We start from the raw sequence: 22891 nt of genomic DNA, 5'->3' as shown, positions 1-22891 counted from the left end.
TGAGGGTGCGTGCGTGTATGTGTTTGATCGTTTGCAACCGTCGTCGTCGTCGTCGCTGCTGCCGCTACTGCCTACCTGCGCAGACTTGCGAGATTTGTATGGGGATAGGTCCTTTTTGTCGAGTTGTTACTGCCCCTACCCCAACTTTTTCGCTAGTCTGCGCTTGGAAGATGGGAGGTGAAACTGCAGGTTGGGGTGGCATTTTTATTCTTCCGTCTTGCCTCAAGGATATTGACTGTGGTGTAGGGCGTCGGCGGATGCCGGTTGAAGGGTGCTGTAAATTGTTTTTCCTATACTCTCACGGGTGCTCGTGCTTTCTCTCTCTCTCTTTTTCTAGCCTGTACAAGGAGAAATCGAAAACATTTTCCGCTGGCAGATTGGCTGTAATATCAAGAAAACACATGCGAGTTGTGTTGGAAAGTATAATATTTTGAGAGTATAACATATTGTTTATGGTATATAATATAAAATCGCTTAGATTATCAATTGTAAAATAATAGAGAATACTTTGTTATATTGTAAAATATATTACAACCAGTCCGTTGTATTTAAGATAAATTAAGTGGAACAGCCTAAAACATTGATCTTCAATTTAAAATCTAAACAACAATCTCTCATGTAGTCTCTTCGTCGGTCAAGGAAAAATTCTGAACTACACTGCACAATTCGCTGTTCTGCTGAAGAATTTTCTTGATCTCCCGCTGATAGTTGTACCACGTCTGCAATGATAATGAGAAAAAGAATTTAAGTCACTAATAAACATTTAAACACAGATCCGTCAACTTACCCTCAGGTAGCTCTGCATCTCCTTGGATTTCTTCATGCATTCAATGTTCTGCTCGTTCACGGTCGTCTCGTTGGCAATCTTGGAAACTTCTCCATCGTTCTTGATGTCCTCCTTCAAGTCTTCCTTGATCTGAATCAAGCGATCGCGGATGTCGTACAGCGTTTCCTCGTGGGAACTTACATCCTTGTGCAGAAACTGCGTCTGCAGGAAGATCGTCTGTGCCTTTTTGTACCAATCGGCCAGACATTCGGCTTCCAGCTCCACCGCAGGCCGTACGTCTTCGTTCAGCAGCGTTTTGACCCGTTTGCCCGTTTCGGTGATTTTGATCTTCTCCAGCGCGTGGAACTGTTCGTCGTTGTAGGTTAGCGACCGGGTGGCACGATCGCGCAGCAAATGCTGCCAGGAGTCGCGCAGTCGGTCCACCAGGTATTTGGCCTTCTCGTTGACGCGCTTCTTGTTGGGGCTGCGAAGGTCCCGATAGGCAGTGATCCACTCGCGGCTCAGCGATTCTTCCAACACGAAACGGTTGTGCAGTTGCTGGACCGGGTCCGATACCCGCTGAAAGGCCGCCTTCAGGGTGTTCATTTCGGTGTGGACCGAGGAAGCCTTGTCGTGGTAGGTTTCGTTCTGAAAAATTGAAAATATAGTTTAGAATTGGATAGTTTTTATCGGATATCCCTTTTGGCATAAGGAACGTGATTTCGTTATGTTATGCGCCAACCGGATGTTGCTGCGCTACAGGACAGTCAACTGAATGTCGTCGAACAGCCCCAACATCCTGTGCACAAAGTCACATGCTTTCCCAAGACCACATCTGCATCAGCCGAAAATGGAGACGGAGCCTTCTTGATGTCCGGAATGAACACAACGCTGACATCTCGTCTGACCATCATTTGCTAATCGGTGAGATCCACCTAAGTGTTGCGCGGATTGAGCGGTCAACGTAGAGTTTCTGTTGGCGATTTGATAGATGCCGACTAGAAGATCCAGCCATCAGAAGGTCTTTCGTTGAAGAACTTAAGACTGCGAATGTTCCAGAAGGTGGTAGAACGTAGAATAACATTAAACGGCCATCAAGAATGTCTTGATCGGAACGAGTTAAAACAACGTGGGTGGTGAGCTGCGCACTCAGAGAAAGTGGAGAGAGTATAGATCACGGGTATGAACCCTGCGGAAGATTGCAGAGCGTAGAGAAGCAAATGCCGCGATGAAGCGACGAGAACAAAAGGTGCCAAGAACGAAGTCCGTCAACGGTATTCGACTCAAGAGGAGGAAGCCAAGCACTCCAGGGAAGCGGTTTTTTTTCCGGTGCCTAACATATTTTTCCAAGATTCTAACAAACAGCAATATGGTAAAACATTAATTGATTTCAGCAATAGATGAAAAAAGTAAGAGGTTGTATCCAAGACACGACCGTAGATGTCGCCAATTTCATCGGCCTCATAATATTAATGTGATTTTGTGGAGGGATTTGCAGCTATGTGATATGTGATCACAGGAAAGCTATGCACGGCGAATGAGAACGACTCAAATTTGAGTTTAGGTCACTCATAATCGACAAAAGTGCAGGAACTCAGCGATGAGTAAAATTTGTCTCATGGTTTCCTGTGGAAAACCTAAAGAATCTGCCGAAAAATGAGGATATTGACGAAAATTTTATTCAGTCTCGGAGTAGTACCAATATACTGAGTGAATCCAATCTTTACTTTTCGCAAATTCGAGAATTTTTCCCTGGTAAATCCTGGAAAAACCTGGGAAAACATGAGGCAAATTAACTCATCGCTGAGTTCCTGCTTTTTTGGCGATTATGAGTGAACTAAACTCAAATTTGAGTCGTTCTCATTCGCCGTGTTTGTAATTCACATACACGGTTAGAAAAAAGTACCCAAAATTAAGTTCTTTTCACTCATCTCAGCACTATAGTGCAGGAACCCAAAAGTAGGTAAAGCGGGTCAAAGTAATTTTCATTTACTTGTGTGAAATTCGTATGGAATTTTCCAGTGGCTTTTTAACCAAAAGTATGTTAGTTGTACCCAACAGTAGGTAAATATGATTATACTCAACGTTGGGTTCCCACACTTTACTACCCCTGTTGGGTGGTTTTGCTCCTCCGTTTTTGACAACATTAGAAGGAGAAAAGGAGACAAACTAGTCAAAAGTAGGTAAAAGTGAACTTTCCGTTGGGTACTTTTTTCTTACCGTGTAGATTTCATCTATTGGCGTTGACGGCACCGTCGAAAAATTTGCTCTTCCAGCAAATATAGACAGTTTCCTATGGGAATTTTCGGTGGAGTGAAAGGATAGTACAAAGTCTGCCATGTTTCACGCACAGTCTGACGTTTGCTTATGGATTTTCTCATAGGAGTAAAGAGCTACAGAGTCGCCGTCAACGCCAATGGATCATTTTAGATGGCTGAGTTTGGAACCCACCACAGTTTACATTTGGCGCTACTGTATACGGACGAACCAATGTAAAATACTGTGGTAGCCACAATACGGTGCTGTCAAAACCTCAGCATCTTCAATGATCCATTAGATACCTATGTGATAAATTTGTTGAGTGTACATCAAGAGCAAATTTTTATTATGTCGTAAGTAACATTCGCACCAAATCCGAGAAAAATAAGGTTTTGTTTTGATGACCGAAAAGTTATTCCTATTTTCAAGTAAACACATATAATCTCATAGAGATAGCAATGTTTAACATATTTAGCAGGGTTTTAATCATACAAATGCAAATCGCTAGCTTTCATGCTAAAAAATACTGGTTTTTGAGTCAAAAGTTATTATACGTCGTTTGGTGGCCCCTATTGTTACTTAAGTCAAAGTGTATTTACCAGGATATTCGGGAGAATTATCAATTACGTCTCCTTACGTGCAGCCCATTCATAATTTTAGGACCACCGAAATCATCTTAGCAACAAACAGTTCGATTTATTCACTTTAATAATGAGAAAGCGAAACGACGAACGTACACTTTTCACGGGTTTCTCAGCGTTGTTACTTAAGTCAAACGGCATCTCCATAGAAATCGGATGACTTAAGTAACATCGAAAACTATTTTGATCGGAAGGTAATTACGTCAAAAAGCAATTTGACTGGTAAATAAATTTAAAAATGGAATGTGATCCTATAATCGGACAGTATATAGTGTAATAGCAGGAGAATCGATTGACACTGATAGCTCGACTTTGTTTACCTTTGTTACATTCGACGTAATGAAAATTTGCTCTTGACATAAGCGTTAAAAGCCTACACGCTATTTGAAAACTACTCAAAATTGGGAAGAGTCGGTCAAACCTAAACATACCATGGGTAAATCTGTATTTACCCAAATGTTTGTTGTTTTCAATTCAGAATATGTTTGCTTCCTTAACGCTTACTCATGTTTTTAGATTTTTGTGATATAGGGGAAATGGATGTAATGTCGGCCTAAATGCCCCTAATTTGGGCCCAAATATAAATTCAGCAATCGACTAAATTTTCAATAGCGACCAAAAATATCCATTAGTACCGTCCCAATGATGCGTTCGTCTAGATAAAATTGCTAGATAGCAGATTTTTAGCGATGGGTAAAATCTTAGATCCATAGGCCAACATTAGAGCCAATTTTCCTATTGTATGGAAACCGAAATAAAAAACTCATATTTTTTTAAATATATTATTCCGTATGTTCATATATAATCAAAATTGGGTATAATTACCGTGAATGCTTTTACCCAACAGTGCAATATGAGCTGTTTACCTAATTTTAGTTACTTTTTTTTAACCGTGTATGATGGTTTTGACGTACTCTGAAAAAAGTTTTTTTATGTAGTTTCCATTGGGAACGCACATGATATTTTTCCAACAACTAAATTAATGATTTTTATTTGAAATATACATAACATTCATATGATCACATGAATTCTATGTGATAAATCACATACATTGTATTGGACACATCAGGTTCATGTGATTTTGTGGTGCGATTTTCAATTACGAGATGTCAAGAAAGTTATGTGAAATTCAAATGGATATTTTCCATTGGAAATGTGTCTTATTTTTTGAGTGTACACTCAACATAATTTTCCCGTCAATGCTACGTGAAAACATACCTAGATTTTTTTCCATCGCACTTTTCAGGTAAGAGTTACGTGATTCATACATGGAAGCACTCATTTCAGCGAGTGAGATGGTTACTGGATTATCCAAGGGGGAGGAGGTGGCTGTCAAATACGAACAATCGTCGCCTAAAGCCCTACAGTAAAAGTATGGACGACTGTCACCACAAAACTGAAAAAAGCTGTTCCTATCGAGCAACTTTTGACAGACGTCCATACTTTTACTGTAGGGCTTTATCGTCGCCTACCTCGCATAACTGGTTCCAAATGTAAACAAGCCATAAGAAACCTACAGGGTTTGTTTACGTTTGGAACCAATTTCTTACAAGAATGATCAGTAGGCTGATTTGACAGCACGTCCCCCCAGGGATTATCACGTAGAAGGTACGTGATTCTGTCTATGGAATTTATAATCGTCTCCAATGATTTTAATTTCATTGCACATGAAATGTATGATTGATTTCGCATTACAAATGATTCTATAGTATTCATTGATTCCAATATATCTTTATTGCGGTCAATATATACACAGAGGGAAAATAAATTCGAGCGGGATTGGTTACAACCATAATATGTAAGGTTTTTTTTTAACCTTTATTAAGGAGATTTTTAGCCTTTGGCTAGTTCATCTCCAATATAATATGTAAGGTAGTTTAACTCGCAGACGACTAACTGGCGAAGAAATCAATTAAAATAATGTGGTTCGCTGTAATAGAATTTTCTTAGAAGCTTGTAACGCTTAGCTTTTACTCAAGAGCTCCGATTTGTGCGTTACATTGTCAAATTTGGTTTAACCTATGTTAGCCTACAAACGACTAAAGCGCCACTCCGATTTTCAAGTCGTTTGAGGAATGTTTGGTTCAGGGATGCCCAATCTGAAACTCTGATTCCCAGACCGAGTTATTGTTGTTACCAAACCGAATTCTACTACGCACGAAAATCTTGAGTCCAGTTCAAATTCAATTCGTGGACCTAACCTAAAGTTAACCGACTTACTTGAGTTACCCTTAGTGGAAAGTAAAAACAAAACCTTTCATGGTAAAGAAAAGATTTGATAAGACCGACTGGAGAGTTATAACATGTTATAGCGCTATCTTGATGGTGGTTTCTGTGTTGTAATTATTTGACAACCGTTATAATAACTCTCCAGTCTGTACAGCGTTTTAGAGGGGTGACACCCAAGAAAATAATTAATACCATATACCTGATCATTAGACTGATGCAAAATTTGACTTTTTCACTCCACAGTGCTTATATGTTTTCAAATCGGGTCCTGATTAGCCTCCCAAAGTTACAACTCATTTGGTTAGAAACAGACTTCGCACAAGCCATTTGAAGTTTACATGTAAATTACTATGGGAAATCTCAACTTTTTGTTCATTGCCTTCTAGTCTTTTTCCATATTGAGCTGCGAAACAGTTTGATAACCATCCTTATAGAAAATTTTCTCAGCTACAACTTTGCTGAAGATCGTTTCAATGTAAAACTAGACAGGAAAAAGTTATTAATTATTTAAGAGATTGGTAAACTTATGACATGATCAAGCAGCTGCTCTGCAGGGAACACTGTATTTTGCAGCATGACATAGTAGCCATGATTTTTGTGTCCTATTCAACGCCCGAGAAACACCAATGTTGCCTGCTGAGCAGTTGATTGAGCATGATCATAAGACATCAGCGTATTGAACAATTGATAACTTTAGATCCTTGCATTTAATCAAAAAGTGGTCTAAAGGGTGTCCACGATGAAATTGCCACACACAAAATTGATTCGCAAAATTCGAGTTTTCATCCGATTGCCATCAAATTTTCAGGGATTGAGAAATAACTATTAAACTTCATTTTACCATTTTACTCGTATTTTATTTACAGTCCATACGCAAATGCCCGCACCTTGGCCTTAACCCCGGCCATAAGATTCTGCACAACCTGTGAATCAACCGTTTTTTGCATGTAAGCCCATACTTTCTTCAGTTCCTCGACTGTCTTCACTACCTTAGGTCGTTTAAGAAGGTGCTGCTTCATAATCGCCCAGTACTTCTCGATGGGGCGGAGCTCCGGAGTGTTGGGAGGGTTGAACATTTTCGGCACGAAATTGACCTTATTGTCCGCATACCACTTCAGCACGTCCTTGGAGTAGTGGCATGAGGCCAAATCCGGCCAGAAGATTGTTGGGACGTTGTGGGCCTTCAGGAGAGGAAGCAGCCGCTTCTGGAGGCACTCTTTTATGTACACCTGTCCGTTCATCGTGTCCTGGGTAACGAAAGGTGCACTCCGCTTCCCGCACGTGCAGATGGCTTGCCAAACCAGGAATTTCTTCGCAAATTCGGATATCTTCTGAGTGCGGACATGCTCCGGAACGCTGAACTTATCCTTGGCCGTGAAAAACAGGTTGCCGGGGATCTGTTTGAAGTCGGCCTTCACATATGTTTTGTCGTCCAGGATGCAGCATTCAACTTTCGTCAGCATGTTGAGGTACAGCTTCCTGGCACGGGTTTTGGCGGACTTGTTCTGCTTCTCGTCGCGATTAGGGGCCTTTTGTACCTTGAACGTTCGAAGCCCAGCCTTAGTTTTGGCCTTCTGGACAAAACTTCGGCCTAGGTGCAGCTTCTTAGCCACATCCCTAACGGAGGCGTTCGGATTTCGGTTGAAGGCCCCAACTATGCGGTTGTGATTTTTGGTGTTGTACGGAATACTTTTTCCTTCACTTCTGGGCTTCCGATCGGTGGTCAACCGTTCTTCGAACCGCTTAATCACTCGCGACACCGTGGAATTCGCGATTCCCAACGTTTTAGCGATGGAACGATGCGAGAGATCCTTGTTCTCGTGATGAATGCGCAAGATTTTATCACGCACGAGCTGTTCTTTCGACTCCATTTTCACGAGTTTTGATCACAGGACTTTAAAACTTGCAGTATGTAAATAATGCACTATGAACTAAATCCACCCAAATTTTCATTAAATTCTACCCAACGGTTAAAAAGTTAGAGCAATTTCATAGTGTGGCAATTTAATCGTGGACACCCTTTATAGCAAAGTTGTAGCTGGGAAAATTTCCTACAGTTGAAAGCTTTTGAAGCAGACCGATATGGTGAATTATAAGATAGAAATGATCAAAAATCTTGGTTTTACCATAGTAATTCCCATACAAACTTCAAATGGTATGTGCCATCTCAGTCTCTCACCAAATGGGTTCTAATTTTGAGAGGTTAGTCAGGATTCGATTTGGAATCGTTTAAGTATTGTGGAGCGAAAATTTCAAATTTTGCATCACTCTACTGATCATACAGCAGTTTCAAAAGGTTGCGGGTCAACTCATATAAAAATGTTGAGTACATTTGGTGAAGAGTGTAATCAACTACACTGCCCATAATCGCATATCGGTCCCATATGGATAGTAAAACAAGCAAAGATGGGACTGATATGCGATTATGGGTAGTACAGTTTGCTACACCCCTACTAAACGGTAGACGAAGCAAAGCCACAAGCAGTACCCGAACGAAACATTACCGCACCCATGTTATGTACAACCGACACCTCATCACTATAGACAGTCAAGTTATAGACCGGCCAACGTGAGTTGACGTATCCAAACAAACCGTCAAATCGTATATGGAAAATGTTCGTTTTGGATACAACATGGCAAACTGAAAACTTGCTATTAGCGTCTGATTTAGAACAGAAAACGTCTGCTAATCAACTAACGACTTTCTACGACTAAGTGTCCGAAAGCGAACTGTTGCTGGAGATCCCAAGGTTTCGGAGACTTCTGAAAGCAGCAGAAATAAGTATGGATGATGCCAAACGATGGATTGCACTGGATGTCCCATCGTCAAATGGGACTTCCAGGAATCACTTCCAAATTTCATGGTAGGTTTGAAGTTGTTTCTAACCGTTTGTATTTCCGTGGCGTCCTGTGAGCGAAGCTTTTCAAAGTTAAAGTTGATAAAAAGTTATTTACGAACAACTATGGCACAATCGCGCTTAACCGGGTTGGCTTTGTTATCTATTGAATGCGAATACGCTAACTCCACTGACTTTGACGAAGTGATAAGAAAATTTGCTGCAGTTAAGTCAAGATGTGACAACATTTGCTGATTTCTTGTATTGTATTCAAATAAATGATGTTTTTGGCTTGGTAAACTAGATGTTTTATTTATGTTTTATTAAGGAAACAGTAATTTATGGTAAGTACTCATGTACATATAAAACATGGGGTGACACCCAAAAAATCCGCCCCGGGTGTCACTAGGGCACGCTACGCCACTGGATAGAACCAAAACATTCTACTACATTTGGTGAAAATGCTAGTACAATCGTAGTTAAAGTCGCCCCCCTCGGAACCGGCAACCAATTCAAACCAAAATATTGAAGCTAACGAAGCCAATTCTACATTGATTAGAATCGTACCTTAGGGTTGCACAATTGAAAACATTCGAGGATAATTACCGTATGCGTGATAATGTTTGCACCATTGAGCAATGTCAAAATTATTTCGAGTTTTTTTTTTATTTATTCAAAGAGGGGTTGTTTCTCAGAGTCTTTAACTATGTTAATCATCGACCGAGTTTCCACTTGCTGCAATTACGGCCTCCACACGCTTTCGGAATGCACGGCAGGTTCTAATAATGCAGTCTGGATCCATTTCTCTCCAGGTACGGGTCAATGTTTGTCTCAGGCTTGCTGTATTCGGGTGGCGTTTAGAACAGGCCTTGACCTTCATGACGCGCCATATTGAGTAATTTAGCGGATTAAGATCGGGGCTGGATGGCGGCCACATATCTTTCGCCCAGAACGGAAGATGTTCCTGAAACCACTTCTGAGTGCGGTTCGAGGTGTGGCACGGAGCCCCATCTTGTTGAAATACAACATTTGGCTTCGGACCGTACTGTTCTTTGATCCACGGAAGAACATACTTACTTAAAATCCCAATGTAGACCTCCGTGTTGACCTTGTCGCCTTCTGGAATGAACACCGGGTCCATTTTTTTGGCCATCGGAAGCCACTAGCAGGATGCTTGGTCAGATACACGTTCTTGTGCTCGTCGGCCACGTCTTTTACCGGAAGGGAACTAAAATACCTGCCGGTTCTGGAATTTGATACGGGATCGACGATAAACATGCTCTCGTCGGTGAACAGGATTACCAGATTTTTTCGCTTAAGGAAGTTCAAGATTTCCTTGCATCGTTCAACTCGTAGCTCCCGGATGCGGTTGGTAATCATGTGAGTTTTTTTTCCCGTGCCCTCGCCTTCGCCCCGCAATCTTTCTTTACGATCTTCCGTTGCCGTTAAGTCATTGATCCCGTGTTCCTTTGCCATTTTCCTTATTGAACGCACTGGATTCACCCGAATCTTCCTCACTCTTCCTTTTGATAGCAGCGATAACCCTCGGAACCCGAGCTGACCTCGGACCTCTGGCCACCTTCGCGGATAGTTGTCTTTTCTTTTCTCGGTGTAAAACCCTTTTGACGGTCCACCGATACACTCCCACGGCGATTGAAATTTTTGCGACATTTGCGCGTGGGAGAAATCACGAATACGCTGCCACTTCGTCATGGTGCAACTGTCCCAAGTAAATCATTTTATTTTATACACAGCCTACTACGGTATGAGCTATAGGTTACGTGCGTGCAAAGAAAACCAAGGCATTGTATGCACAGGTGAAACGGGAACGTTATTTGTACGATGGTGCAAACATTATCACGCATACGGTACTCAAATTTTGTTTGGTCCGGACGAACTTATTCTTGTGGCGGGAAATAAAACGGGATGCTTGTGCAAGCCAAATCGAGCAAGAACCAGAAGACATTTTACGGATTTGAGGAGTAGGATATGAATGATAATCACGTGACCAGTGAATTTTAATTTTGAAATTCCCGGTTTTTTCCCGGTTTTCCCGGTTCAAATCTTAAAAAATTCCCGGTTGTTAATATTAAAAAAAAAAATGAAATTGAACGCATTTTTAAGAACGTGCTGAAAGGAATTTACTGAAAAGATAAAAAAAAAGTGATTTAAGAAGATTTCCAAGATTCTGGAGCTTTAAAATTTGTGTAGAGTCTGAAACTAGAACTTTTATTTTAAATTTGTGATTAATAACAATCTTCGTCATGCAAGATTTGGAGTAAAATTAATTAAAATGTGAGATTTTTAACAAATTTCAAGATCACAGATTTGAAAAAAACCTACTTATGAGTCGTGGAGTCATAATTGTCACGCTCTGAGACTTGGAAGCATTATAAGGGTTGTAAAACATTACATAACAATCTATAGAATCTAGCGGCAAAACCCTGGAATTTATAGTAAAATTTAAAAGAATTCAAAGTGTTGCTTTCAAACAAATATTGAGAAGGATTCCCACACAGTTTTCGAAGGAGAAGTTCTGAGCAGATTTCCAGAATTATTCTGACATGAAATCCTTAGAAATTGTTAGATGAATTTGGAAGGATTTCTGTGGAGAAGAATGCAAGTTCTAAATTAAATTGTTAGGTAATTTTAGAAAATTTCAAAAGGAGTGGAATACAAAAATTTGCGGAAAATCCCTACGTGTTTCTGAGGAGATTTATATGACAGATGAATTTTAAGAAGAATTCCAAGAGAATTATGATCATAATTCTACAAGAAGCAGAGTTCTAAGAGTGTTCTGGCAATAATTTCAACCCTAGTGCGAAAGATTCATCACAGAACTTCAACAAAATTGATTGCAAAAGATTTGCTGGTAGTTAGAGAGAAATTCTTTAAAATACTCCAAGCGGTTTCTAAATAAATTTTCGAAAGATTACTACTGTTTTAAATAGAGTTAAAAGAAAATTTTGAAAAGATTTATAAAGATATAAAAGTCTCCAGATAGGCTCAAGGGAAAAATAAATTCTTATAAGGGGTTGCGAGGAAATTCCCAAAAGAATTCAACGGTAATTATGACGCGGAGTGTTTTTTGGTTTATTTCAGAACAATTTCAAGATAATTCAGAACAGAATTCCAAGTTAATTCTGGAATTGATATCATGAGAATTTTGATCAACGAAAAATTAAAACTCCGAAAAAGCATAATTCAGTTTCGGTTTTTACTAATATTTGCTTCCAAAGTACAGCATCTTCAATATTTTCTTTTAAGGACCATGCACTTTACATCTGAAATTGAGACAACAAAAATCAATTTGCAATATTGCTGAGTGATTCAATTCTAAAAACAATAAGACGGGAAACTGAAGAAAATTTTGCAGCAAATAGAGCAAGACATTCATTTGGTAAAGGATCACTCTGTTTTAATGGTTTATTCTGAAATTATTGTGTAAAAATTTGCTCCTATGGTATGGTTAATTTATTTTTCCCGGTTCTCTCGCTGAATTCCCGGGTTTTCCCGGTTACTTTTCCAATTCCCGGATATTTCACGGTATTCCCGGTTTTCCCGGTTTGCTGGCCACCCTGGGTAATGTATGATATATTGACGGTAACAATGCGTAATCAATATTCAAATATCCTTTCATCGAACAACTCCTCACCGGGAAGCGATATGATTAAATTCAATCTTCTGAAAAATCTCCCAGATATCGCTAAAAGACGCTTGCTAGACTTATTCAATTCCTTACTAGAAAACAACATTATACCATAGAGGTAACTCTAAGACCAGAAGGTCCCGAAGAAACGAGCTCAACTTTTTGGCTCAGCTCTGGTACTATTTTCGGTCCCAAGCTAATCGATTCACCCCTCGAAACATAGGAAAATCCACTAACCTCTCATTTTATCTGTCAAACTTTCATAGTGAATCAAAACAAACATAATGTAGTACTAGAATTTCTACTAGAATGGGGTACGTTAATCGTTTGCTTGGGACCAATAGGTAAGTCAAGTAGTGAGCCAATTTAAAATCTTTAGTTTCGTATTGATTGTTGATTATACCGCCTGAATGGAGACAGGTCAAAGTAAAGGGTGATACGGTCAAAATTTGGTCAAGGGAAAACGCGTGTAAATCGGTGAAATCGTTTATTTAAAAAATCAAATTAAATTTCTTTTTCAAGTTCAATTAGTATAAAATTCAGGAAAAATATTCAGTTAGGCTTCCGCTTTTCCAAATCCGAATTGCCGGGCTTTACGCTTGACCCCTGCCATCAGATTTTGTACAGCCACCTTGTCCACCTTCTTCGCCGCAGAAAGCCAGTTTGCCTTGAACTGCTGCTCGCCCTTAGCAGTTTTTTTGGTCTTCTTTAGGTTCCGCTTGACAATAGCCCAGTATTTCTCAATTGGGCGGAGCTCTGGCGTGTTGGGAGGGTTCTTGTCCTTGGGAACCACCTGCACGTTGTTGGCGGCGTACCACTCCATGGCCTTTTTACCGTAATGGCAAGATGCCAAATCCGGCCAAAACAGTACGGAACAACCGTGTTTCTTCAGGAAAGGCAGCAGACGTTTATTCAAACACTCTTTCACGTAAATTTCTTGGTTGACAGTCCCGGAAGCTATGAAAATGCTGCTTTTCAAGCCACAGGTACAGATGGCTTGCCAAACCAGATATTTCTTTGCGAACTTTGACAGTTTCATGTGCTTGAAAACATCTGCTACCTTTCCCCTTCCTTTTGCCGTATAAAACTCCTGTCCCAGAAGCTGCTTGTAGTCGGCTTTGACGTAGGTTTCGTCGTCCATTACCACGCAGTAAAACTTCGTCAGCATCGTCGTGTACAGCCTCCGGGATCGCGCTTTGGCCGTCGTATTTTGTTTATCATCGCGATTTGGAGTCACTACCTTCTTGTAAGTCGATAGCCAGGCTCGTTTTTTGGCTCGATGCACGGTTGTAGACGATACACCCAGCTTATTTGCGGCATCTCGGAGAGAGAGGTTAGGGTTTCGCTTGAAACTACCGGCAACTCTCTTTGTCGTCTCAGCGGCTTCCGGTTTTCGATTTCCCCCCGATCCAGACTTCCTGGCTGTCGACAAACGTTCCCCAAACACTTTAATTACATTTGTAACGGTTGATTTGGCAACTTTTAGCGATTTTGCCAACTTTGCGTGCGAGTAGCTCGGATTTTCGCGATGCGCGAGCAAAATTTTGATACGCTGCTCTTCTTGCTTGGACGGCATTTTGACAACTGAAGAGTGAATTCCAAAATCAAAATAGGAGCAACATTCTACACACACACACCTTCAAAATGAGGGGTGTTCAGGTTTTTTAAATGCAAAATTGAAAGAAATACGTCAAGTTGATATTGACCAAATTTTGACCGTATCACCCTTTAATAGCCATTCGAAAACCTGGCAAACCAGCGTCTGACCATAATTCATACCGTTCGATTGCGATGCTTTCGTGCATTAGGAAATTGTTGGAGAAAATGATCCTTCGGAGACTCGATCAGTGGGTCGAAACAAATAACTTGCTATCAAATACACAGTTTGGGTTCCGCAAGAGCAAAGGAACAAACGATTGTCTAGCGCTACTTTCCACAGATATTCAACTGACCTTTGCGCACAAGGAGCAATTGGCTTCAGTATTCTTGGACATTAAGGGGGCTTTTGATTCAGTTTCCATTGAAATTCTGTCAGACAATCTGCACAGATGTGGACTTTCTGGAATTTTAAATAATTTCTTGTACAATTTGTTGTCAGAAAAGCAAATGAACTTTTCCCTTGGACAACTGACAACTTCCAGAATTAGCTACATGGGCCTGCCCTTAGATAACTTGTCTTCTTGGGCTAGGAATCTAGGGATCGAATTCTCGCCGCAGAAAACTGAACTGGTAGTGTTTACTCAAAAGCGGTACCCAGCCGAAATGCATCTTAATCTTTTGGGCAGAAACATTACTCAATCATTGTCTTTCAAGTACCTTGGGGTCTGGTTTGATTCAAAGTGCACTTGGAATACCCATATTACGTATTTGAAGCAAAAATGTCAGCAGAGGATCAACTTTCTCCGTTCAATTTGCAGCACATGGTGGGGTTCTCATCCGGGAGACCTCATAACGCTTTATAAAACAACAATTCTCTCTGTTCTAGAGTACGGCTCTTTCTGCTTTCTCTCGGCAAGAAAATGTCACCTAATAAAATTGGAACGAATTCAATATCGTTGTCTGCGTATTGCTCTCGGCTGTATGCACTCAACGCATAACATGAGTCTCGAGGTTCTGGCAGGAGTAACACCCCTCCAGAACCGTTTCTGGGAGCTCTCTCTCAGAATACTAATCAAATGCGGAGTGACGAACACACTTATAATTGAAAATTTTGAAGAAATTCTTGGGCTGAACACACAATCTCGATTTATGAGAATCTACCACCACTACATATCATCAGATATGTGTCTTCCTTGTTATACTCCAGACCGTGTTCACTTCACCAATCGCAGTTCCTCAATTGAATATGATCTGACCATGAAGCAAGCAACTCATGGGATTCCCGATCAACTTCGAACTATTATTATCCCACGTATTTTTACTAAAAAGTACCAACACGTCAATTGCGTGAACAGATATTTTACAGACGGGTCTCGTCTCAGTGGATCCACTGGCTTCGGTGTCTTCAATGAAAACTCTAGCGCCTTCCGCAAACTTCAGGAACCTTGTTCCGTTTATGTTGCTGAGCTGGCAGCAATCAACTTCGCATTGGGGATGATTTCCAACATGCCCGCAGATCATTACTTCATCTTCTCGGATAGTCTCAGTTCGATTAAGGCTATTCGGTCGATGAGACCAAGTAGGCACTCATCTTATTTCCTTTCAAAGGTAAGGGAGCAGATGAGTGTACTGGTCGAAAGATCATATACGATTACCTTTGTATGGGTCCCCTCACATTGCTCAATCCCAGGCAATGAGAAGGCGGACTCTCTCGCAAAGGTGGGCGCGCAGGAAGGCGAATTTTATGACAGGCAAATTTCACACGATGAATTTTACCATTTAGTGCGTCAGAGTACCCTTTCGAGTTGGCAAACCGATTGGGACACTGGAAATCTTGGACGGTGGTTACATTCAATTATTCCTAATGTTTCTTCGAGAGCGTGGTTTAAAGGCTTGGGCTTAAATCGTGACTTTATTCGCGTGATGAGTAGACTTATGTCCAACCACTACTCGCTAGATGCTCATCTCAATAGAATTAACCTCGTGGACAGCAACATCTGTCGGTGTGGAAACGGTTACGATGACATCGAACACGCAGTTTGGCAATGTACGGATAATGACGCCGCCAGAGAGCGACTTTTGAATGCCCTCGAGGCCCAAGGAAGACAACCCTATATCCCTATCAGAGACGTGTTGGGTACCCGCGATCTCTGCTATATGCAGTCGATTTATGTGTTTCTGCAAATGTCTGGTATAAGAATTTAATTAGTTTGTCTTTTGTATCTCTTTATTAGTTTTTGTTTGTCTTGTCCCCCGTCTCGATGAGCCTCATCGTCGCCCACTGGTCACCATAGCCGGTCGAACTCCAGACGAATCTAGAACCACACTACCGTTCATACTGGCGACAACGCTCTGATGAGGCAACGATACCCTACTCCCAAGCTCCTCCCCTTTTCCTATCCTTCGACAATGTACCCCTCTAACCTCGAGTAAGCCGCGAGTATCCGGCCCAACTCCTACTAGACATAGAATTAAGTGAATTTTGTTACAAACAAAGAACAATGAATTATCGGCTCCGAACTAGATAAAAAAATATTCAAATATCAACTAACCACTTCATTCGAGCAGTTAAAATGACGTTTACTACCACTCGAACTTTGAAATAAAACATTATTTTGAGATTGTTTCTTCTAGAACCACTAGAAAAGTAGGCATCATTTGTGCGTTTCATAAAAAAATAGAAATTAATTGGTTCAGTTTTGTGGAATCGCTGGTAGAAAGTCACGCCAAAACTGCTTGACAAACTGGTCAATTATGTTCCAGATGATCGTCGTAATATTGATTCAAAATATGCATCAACAGCTCACCCCGGGTCCTGGTACATCAATGCCACAGCAGCAACAACCGGAAACCATCATGCATGATGTGCCGAGTGACATCTTATAGCAATCGAAAGATTGTATCGAAGATTCTTATGAAAGGGCTTTTTTCAAACCGTCGGTGTCAGTTTCATCATCAAAACCAGTGAAAAATTATCACCCACGTGTCCCTGATCTTGGCCACCAGTGAAAAGAATTTAGAAAATATTGCAATGATTTGGAGCAAGTCAAAATCAACGTGGATCAGAAAGCAGAAGAAAAAAGCTGACCGTGAAATGAAAAAGCAAATGCAACAGAAGGACAAGAAGCAGACCTCAAAAAGAAAGTAAAATTATCAATATAATATTATGGTGTAGTGTGTAACAATATATTCCAACTATTTAATACTATTTTTTAGCTGCGCACAATTAGGAACACATGCAATAAAGTGCGCATAATTAGGCACTCCATATCTGTGTACAAAATGATCGCTTTTGACACGATGTTCGGTTTACCTACAATAGTTATATATTTTTTCGATTGTTATAGATATTATCAATACATTTTACTTAATAATTAATTTAAATGTCATTAAAATGTTTGAATCTTAAAAATGTCATAACTATGCACAATATGGTACCTTCACGGTAATATGACTAGCCTAGAATAACACATTTCAGTTTCTGTTTCATACTTACATTTAACACAGCTATTTCAACCAGATCAGAAATCTCCCAAACAGAATTACCAACGTCTTCCTGGTGTTTGACCCGCCTGTAAAAAAACCCAAAGCAGAAGCATTGCAATGAACTATAGTTAATATTTTTTTTTCTAAAAAATCAACACATACTGTGACAATTTGGCTAGCAAGTTCGTCAGCAGCCCCGCGAACTGCTCCACCGCCTTGTTCATCAGCGTATCCAGCATGGCGAAAGTCTCCACCCGTCGCTTGCATTCGTGACCGACACTGCACGCAACCTTGGCCAAACTGGCATCGTTTTCGACCGACACCCCACTCGGGAACGAAGGGAACTTCGGTAGATCCAGCTCGCTGGGAAGCGTTACGTTGTTATTTTCGATGTTGAAAAGCATGACGGGACTTTCCGTTTCCGTGGTAGGATATCCGCGGGCTGCGAAATCAAAAGAAACTTTTGTAACGTTCATCACGTCAATAATAGGTTCGACTTACCGCTACTGTTGGCTCCAACCTTCAGCTCAAACAGCTCCGACTCTAGCAGCAGTAGCTGCGCGTTATGCGGCACTTTTGTCTGTATAAGGAGGTGCTCCTTCAAATTGTAGAAGGTCTCCTCCGGATCCATGTACACTTCGATGGAGGTCGCTTGATTGGTGTAGAAAATGTGCAGCACTTTCTTGTTCAGGATATGTTGTACCTCGTAGAAGAACCGATCGAAGGACCACATACGCTTTTGATTTTCCTCCAGAAGACCTGCCAGCAGTGACGTGACGAGAAATTTCAGCCCTGCCCGCAACTGACAGTGTGGTGGCAGATGTCGAGCCCATTCGATGGGACCATTTTCGCTGGTCTGCGTACCGGCAATCACTCCCGGAGCTTTCTTGGTAGTGATGTGGTGCATCGTTTCCTTATTCTTGCGTCCGCCGTACGGACGGAATGGAAGGTTTCCCGTTGCCACATGGTACAGTGTTACTCCGATGGACCAGAGATCTACGTTCGCTGTGAAGCTCCGATTGATAGATTTTCTCAAGACGGCTCGCTCGTACATATCCGGATGGAGATATTCCTCCGTTCCGTACAGGGAAACGAACTGCTGATTTTCCTCCAACTCTCGTGCTGCTCCGAAATCCGTCAGCTTGTAAATCGTCTGCCCGTCCTCGGAAATGTACTTCATGATATTTCCTGGCTTCAAATCCCTGTGAACCAAATTATTGTCCCTCAAATGTTTCATTCCAGCGGACAGATGTTCCAACACCAGTAGGAACTCCCTCTGTGGAAGCCCGTATGTATTTTCCGGATCATCCAAGATGTTAAACAAACTCCCTCCGGTACACAATTCCATCACAATCACCTTTCCGCGACCTTCCTGGTCATCTTCGATGTCCAACAGTTTGACGATATTGTTATGCTTCACCTTCCGGAGCACCTCGAACTCCCTCATCTGGACATCGTGCGGCCGCATATGACTAAGCTGGTTGAACGTCTTGACGGCCACTGGTTCGCCATTGTGCTTGTTGACACCTTGGAACACTGCTCCGGTAGCACCCTTACCCAAGACACTGGTCGTACACCACACGTAATTGGTTGATCCCCGCAAGAACGAATTCATTTTCGGAACCTAACGAGATGTGACCACAACAAAAATTCACTTTCAAGAAAGATCCGGAACAAGCAGTCCGAGAAAAAAAAAACAACTTGAACACTTTACTATACTTCTTTTGTTAACACTTTTCCGACATCACAGCCCCCACAATACTCGGAAGGAATGCAATCATCTGCTTTTCAAAAACTTTTGCAATCTACGACTTCAAACATTGGAGAGTAATTGAAATTTGTAATTACAATATTGCCTTATCGTTTCTCGACATTGAACTGATGCAATCTTTTATTAAAAAAAAAAAAAAATGGAGAAAATACCTTGATGTAAACACGACTACGACTGATTTCGGAAAACAGATTAACCTTTCAAAAGCTTACAACTGCACTTGACGTTTGAGTGTTGCGCGCGGTGATGTTCTGTTTTGTTGCATGTGTCTACAGTGGAGTCGCCTTGCACCGGAAGTATGACATGGTATGACTGCGCAGTACTAGAAGAAGAAAATCGTTCATTCTCTTCGCCTTTTAGGGATGGTGACCTGAAAATGCAGATTATCAATTTCTCGATTTATTCCCGGAGTTTTGGACCACCAGCAGGGAGTTTTGGCATGATTTTATACCAGCAATTTCACAAAACTTCTTTTCCTTTATTTAATGTCGGTCTCTGTTCCGCAATCTAGTGCCAATCACCGACGGACATCGATTGCCATCCATTGACGGCAATCGAATGTGCGGAAGGCAGCTTCCACACCTGCGTAGGATATCGCACCCATTCAACACACATGGGCCGGGACCAACGGCTTTACTTCCCTTCCGAAGGAAAACGTGACCAGAGATTTTTATGCCTCAGAAAAATCCCACAGACCTCGGCTGGGATTGAACCCAGACCCATCGGGGTGTTAAAAGCAGTCACGCTTACCACAACACCACCGGCGCCGGCAATTTCACAAAACTGGACCACTAAATTACATACTTGGATGTTTTTTTAAGTTTGCGTACTGTAAATACCAAAAATTCAGCAAACTACTGAATACGGTAATATTTACCTCTATGGTAATATCATAGAGGTAACCCAAAGACTAGAAGGTTCCGAAGAAACGTGCTCAACTTTTTGGCTCAGCTCTGGAACTATCTTCGGTCGTAAGCTAATCGATTCACCCCTCGAAACATAGGAAAATCCACGAACACCTAATTTTATCTGTAAAACTTTCATAGCGAATCAAAACAAACATAGTGTAGTACTAGAATTTTGACTAGAATGAGATCCAAGTAAAAAAATGGTTTGAGAAAAGAGCCGCCAACAGCGGAAAAATTAATTATAATTTGGGCTGAGAATTTTCGAAAATAAAGCTGAAATGTTGCTTAATAACATACTGAACATCCTAAGTGATTGCATTTATTCTAACGTTATAAAAAAAATTACAAGAAATACAATTTTTTTTCAGAAATCTCAACAGGTGTCCCCCCTTAAACTACTCATAAATGCATACTTTGAATAGGACATCAAGCAAAGATGTGACTGTTATCAGTTGAGGCACGTGGCTGCGAAATGGAAAGTGATATAAGGTTCCAAATAGTAAACAGTTCGTAATTTCATAAATTTACTAGGCCCAACTCAGCAAAACCTACCTAGGTACTAATCAACGTCATATCCGTACATCGGTCCCTCCAAGTACGCTTTGTACATATCCTTAGAATTCCTCCGTATCCGCCGACCGACTGGCTCCAAATCGTTGTAACATTTCGGAAATACTCGTTCTACGGCCTCAATTGCTTCTTCGGTTGTGACCTTCCTCACAGCTAGCACCGAGTTCAGCGCTTTAGTTTTTACACAATCCTGCGAATGAAATGCATCAATGATAAACATTGAACTTTTGAAACATTCTCGTGATTCGCAACAAACTTACCTTATGTGCCTCTTTGATCTTGAACGGTGAGGCATCGCCTTGGGTCCACGCACTCATGAACGAACAGTGCGTCAAATTGGCGGCACGGATTTCCGTACAGGCCAGATGGTCAATGTTCTTAAAGTCCAAGTCGTTCCTACAGTAGTCGAACATGTGAATCATTTCGTGCGTCAGCACTCCCTGAACGATGCCTTCGTTGCGGGCAATGTTTTGGCAAACGACCACCTGATTCAGCACCGGATCGTAGCCACCGCTAACGGACACGTCACACACCTCGCAGGCAATGTGCCGCCGAATATCGATGGCGCTGGAATGTACGCTCCCAGATTAAGTGACCCTTCATGAAACCATAGTTGCAACTTGCACACTCACCATCCAGAGCTCTTGAGCGCGCCCATCATCAGCTTCACCATGGGGCTGTTCTTGATGCAGGAGTACACATTCCGTTCGCATTTGATTTTGTCCAGATTTTCGGTACCCTCGATACCCAGCAACACTCGTCCCCAGCTTGGTTTGTACTTTTCACCCCGGCGTTCGGGGTACAAATCGTAGCCCCACTGTTTTCCATCGCCATCGCCTTGACGATCGATGACCGCATTCGGAATTGGTGGAGTATTTTTCTGCTTGGGGTTGTCACTGGTTTCCTTCTCGGTCATTGTTGGAATCGCGGAACTTTTGAGTGAAAAAATACTAAAATTTAAAGTTTTCTCATCAGCGGGTGATCTCTCTGCTGATGTAATATCAAAACAAAAAATCCGCACGGCAGTCGTACATCGATAAAGAAGCGCCAGTTGACAGTGCACTTGTTAGAGATGTGAGTCGCTAATTGCGAGGTGGGTAAACAAAATATGAACGGAAGGTCTTTGGGAGGTAAATATTGACGTTTATTGTTATTCCTAAAATCGGGTTAAATAAATTATTCGATGCATGCTAGCCCGATAAAAAAATAACCATAGAGGTACAAAGATATGTATTGCAGCCATACAATAGAATTTATTGTATTTACAATAAATCGTATTGTCCAAAACAATCCAAAACTATAAAATAACCACAGCGGCGCCGGTGGTGTAGTGGTAAGCGTGATTACCTCTCACCCCAGCAGGCCTGGGTTCAATTCCAGTCGGCGCCGCCGGGATGTTCTGAGGCATAGCATCTCTGATCACGCCTTCCTTCGGAAGGGAAGTAAAGCCGTTGGTCCCCGGTTCATGAGTTGATGGGTCGATAGGTAGGGTCCAGGTGTGGGAGCTGCCTCCCTGGCGTCGGTAGCATTGGTGCTCAGCACGGAAAACAAGATCGACGGAAAACAAATCAAAGAAAAAAAAAAATATATAAAATAACCATAGAATGTATTGTTTCCAAAATGAAATCTATGGTAAATGGGGAAATCTGCACACTTAATGTTTTCTACCGAGCTTGGCTGTGCAAATCTTGGCAAAAAAAAGTTTCACTGAGATCTCAGCAATAGTGACATTTGATTGCTAAGTCTCGGATAATGCTTAGCTGAATCTCAGCAAACAAATGAAATGTTTGCTGAGATCTTATAGTAAAACCTGGGGGAACGACACTTCAGGTATAATCCCATTTTTACCAAAACCTCTCATAAAATTTTCAACGTGCACAAAATTTCAATCCATCCTATTCAAGGGGGGAGGTGGCTGTCAAATACGAACAATCGTCGCCTACCTCGCATAACTGGTTCCAAACGTAAACAAGCCATAAGAAACCTACAGCGTTTGTTTACGTTTGGAACCAGTTTCATACAAGAATGATCAGTAGGCTGATTTGACAGCACGTCCCCCCCCCCAGATCTTATTTATTCTTTCTATTCCAACTTATCCCTTCTGCATGCACACAAATTGTCAAGCAAGCCGTGCAATTTCTCGAAGTTTTCAGGTCGACCGCGAAGCACTCTGCAC

General features: G+C 41.4%; 2 protein-coding genes across 2 annotated transcripts; both read right to left on the bottom strand.

The window, feature by feature from the left end:
* Window positions 1–451: 451 nt before the first annotated feature.
* Window positions 452–19352, bottom strand: IKKepsilon (I-kappaB kinase epsilon). Its single transcript, XM_065225456.1, has 5 exons — window positions 17968–19352; window positions 17629–17908; window positions 17477–17552; window positions 788–1414; window positions 452–719 (listed from the first exon to the last, which is right to left on the bottom strand). The coding sequence occupies exons 1-5, from the start codon at window positions 19079–19081 to the stop codon at window positions 615–617; spliced, it is 2202 nt and encodes a 733-aa protein (XP_065081528.1). The 5' UTR covers window positions 19082–19352; the 3' UTR covers window positions 452–614.
* A 1300-nt stretch (window positions 19353–20652) lies between these two features.
* Window positions 20653–21678, bottom strand: LOC135704022 (mitochondrial inner membrane protease ATP23 homolog). Its single transcript, XM_065225386.1, has 3 exons — window positions 21348–21678; window positions 20976–21282; window positions 20653–20905 (listed from the first exon to the last, which is right to left on the bottom strand). Exons 1-3 carry the CDS (start codon window positions 21629–21631, stop codon window positions 20705–20707), a joined length of 792 nt encoding a protein of 263 aa, XP_065081458.1. The 5' UTR covers window positions 21632–21678; the 3' UTR covers window positions 20653–20704.
* Window positions 21679–22891: the final 1213 nt, after the last annotated feature.

This window comes from Ochlerotatus camptorhynchus, unplaced genomic scaffold (assembly GCF_037179485.1).
Source record: "Ochlerotatus camptorhynchus isolate MF236.1 unplaced genomic scaffold, CSIRO-AGI_Acam_v1.1 ptg000229l, whole genome shotgun sequence".
NCBI classification, from domain to species: domain Eukaryota; kingdom Metazoa; phylum Arthropoda; class Insecta; order Diptera; family Culicidae; genus Ochlerotatus; species Ochlerotatus camptorhynchus.
This window is presented reverse-complemented; position numbering and strand designations above follow the sequence as displayed.

What these genes read in the sequence shown, in the direction of transcription:
- IKKepsilon (XM_065225456.1), bottom strand. Translation starts at nt 19,081, where the DNA reads ATGAATTCGTTCTTGCGGGGATCAACCAATTACGTGTGGTGTACGACC. An exon ending in TTGAAATAGCTGTGTTAAAT is followed by an intron (nt 1,415 to 17,476) that starts GTAAGTATGAAA and finishes TCAATTTTTCAG; the next exon opens with AACGAAACCTACCACGACAA. An exon ending in AGATGCAGAGCTACCTGAGG is followed by an intron (nt 720 to 787) that starts GTAAGTTGACGG and finishes TTATCATTGCAG; the next exon opens with ACGTGGTACAACTATCAGCG.
- LOC135704022 (XM_065225386.1), bottom strand. Translation starts at nt 21,631, where the DNA reads ATGACCGAGAAGGAAACCAGTGACAACCCCAAGCAGAAAAATACTCCA. An exon ending in GCGCTCAAGAGCTCTGGATG is followed by an intron (nt 21,283 to 21,347) that starts GTGAGTGTGCAA and finishes CGTACATTCCAG; the next exon opens with CGCCATCGATATTCGGCGGC. An exon ending in AGATCAAAGAGGCACATAAG is followed by an intron (nt 20,906 to 20,975) that starts GTAAGTTTGTTG and finishes TTTCATTCGCAG; the next exon opens with GATTGTGTAAAAACTAAAGC.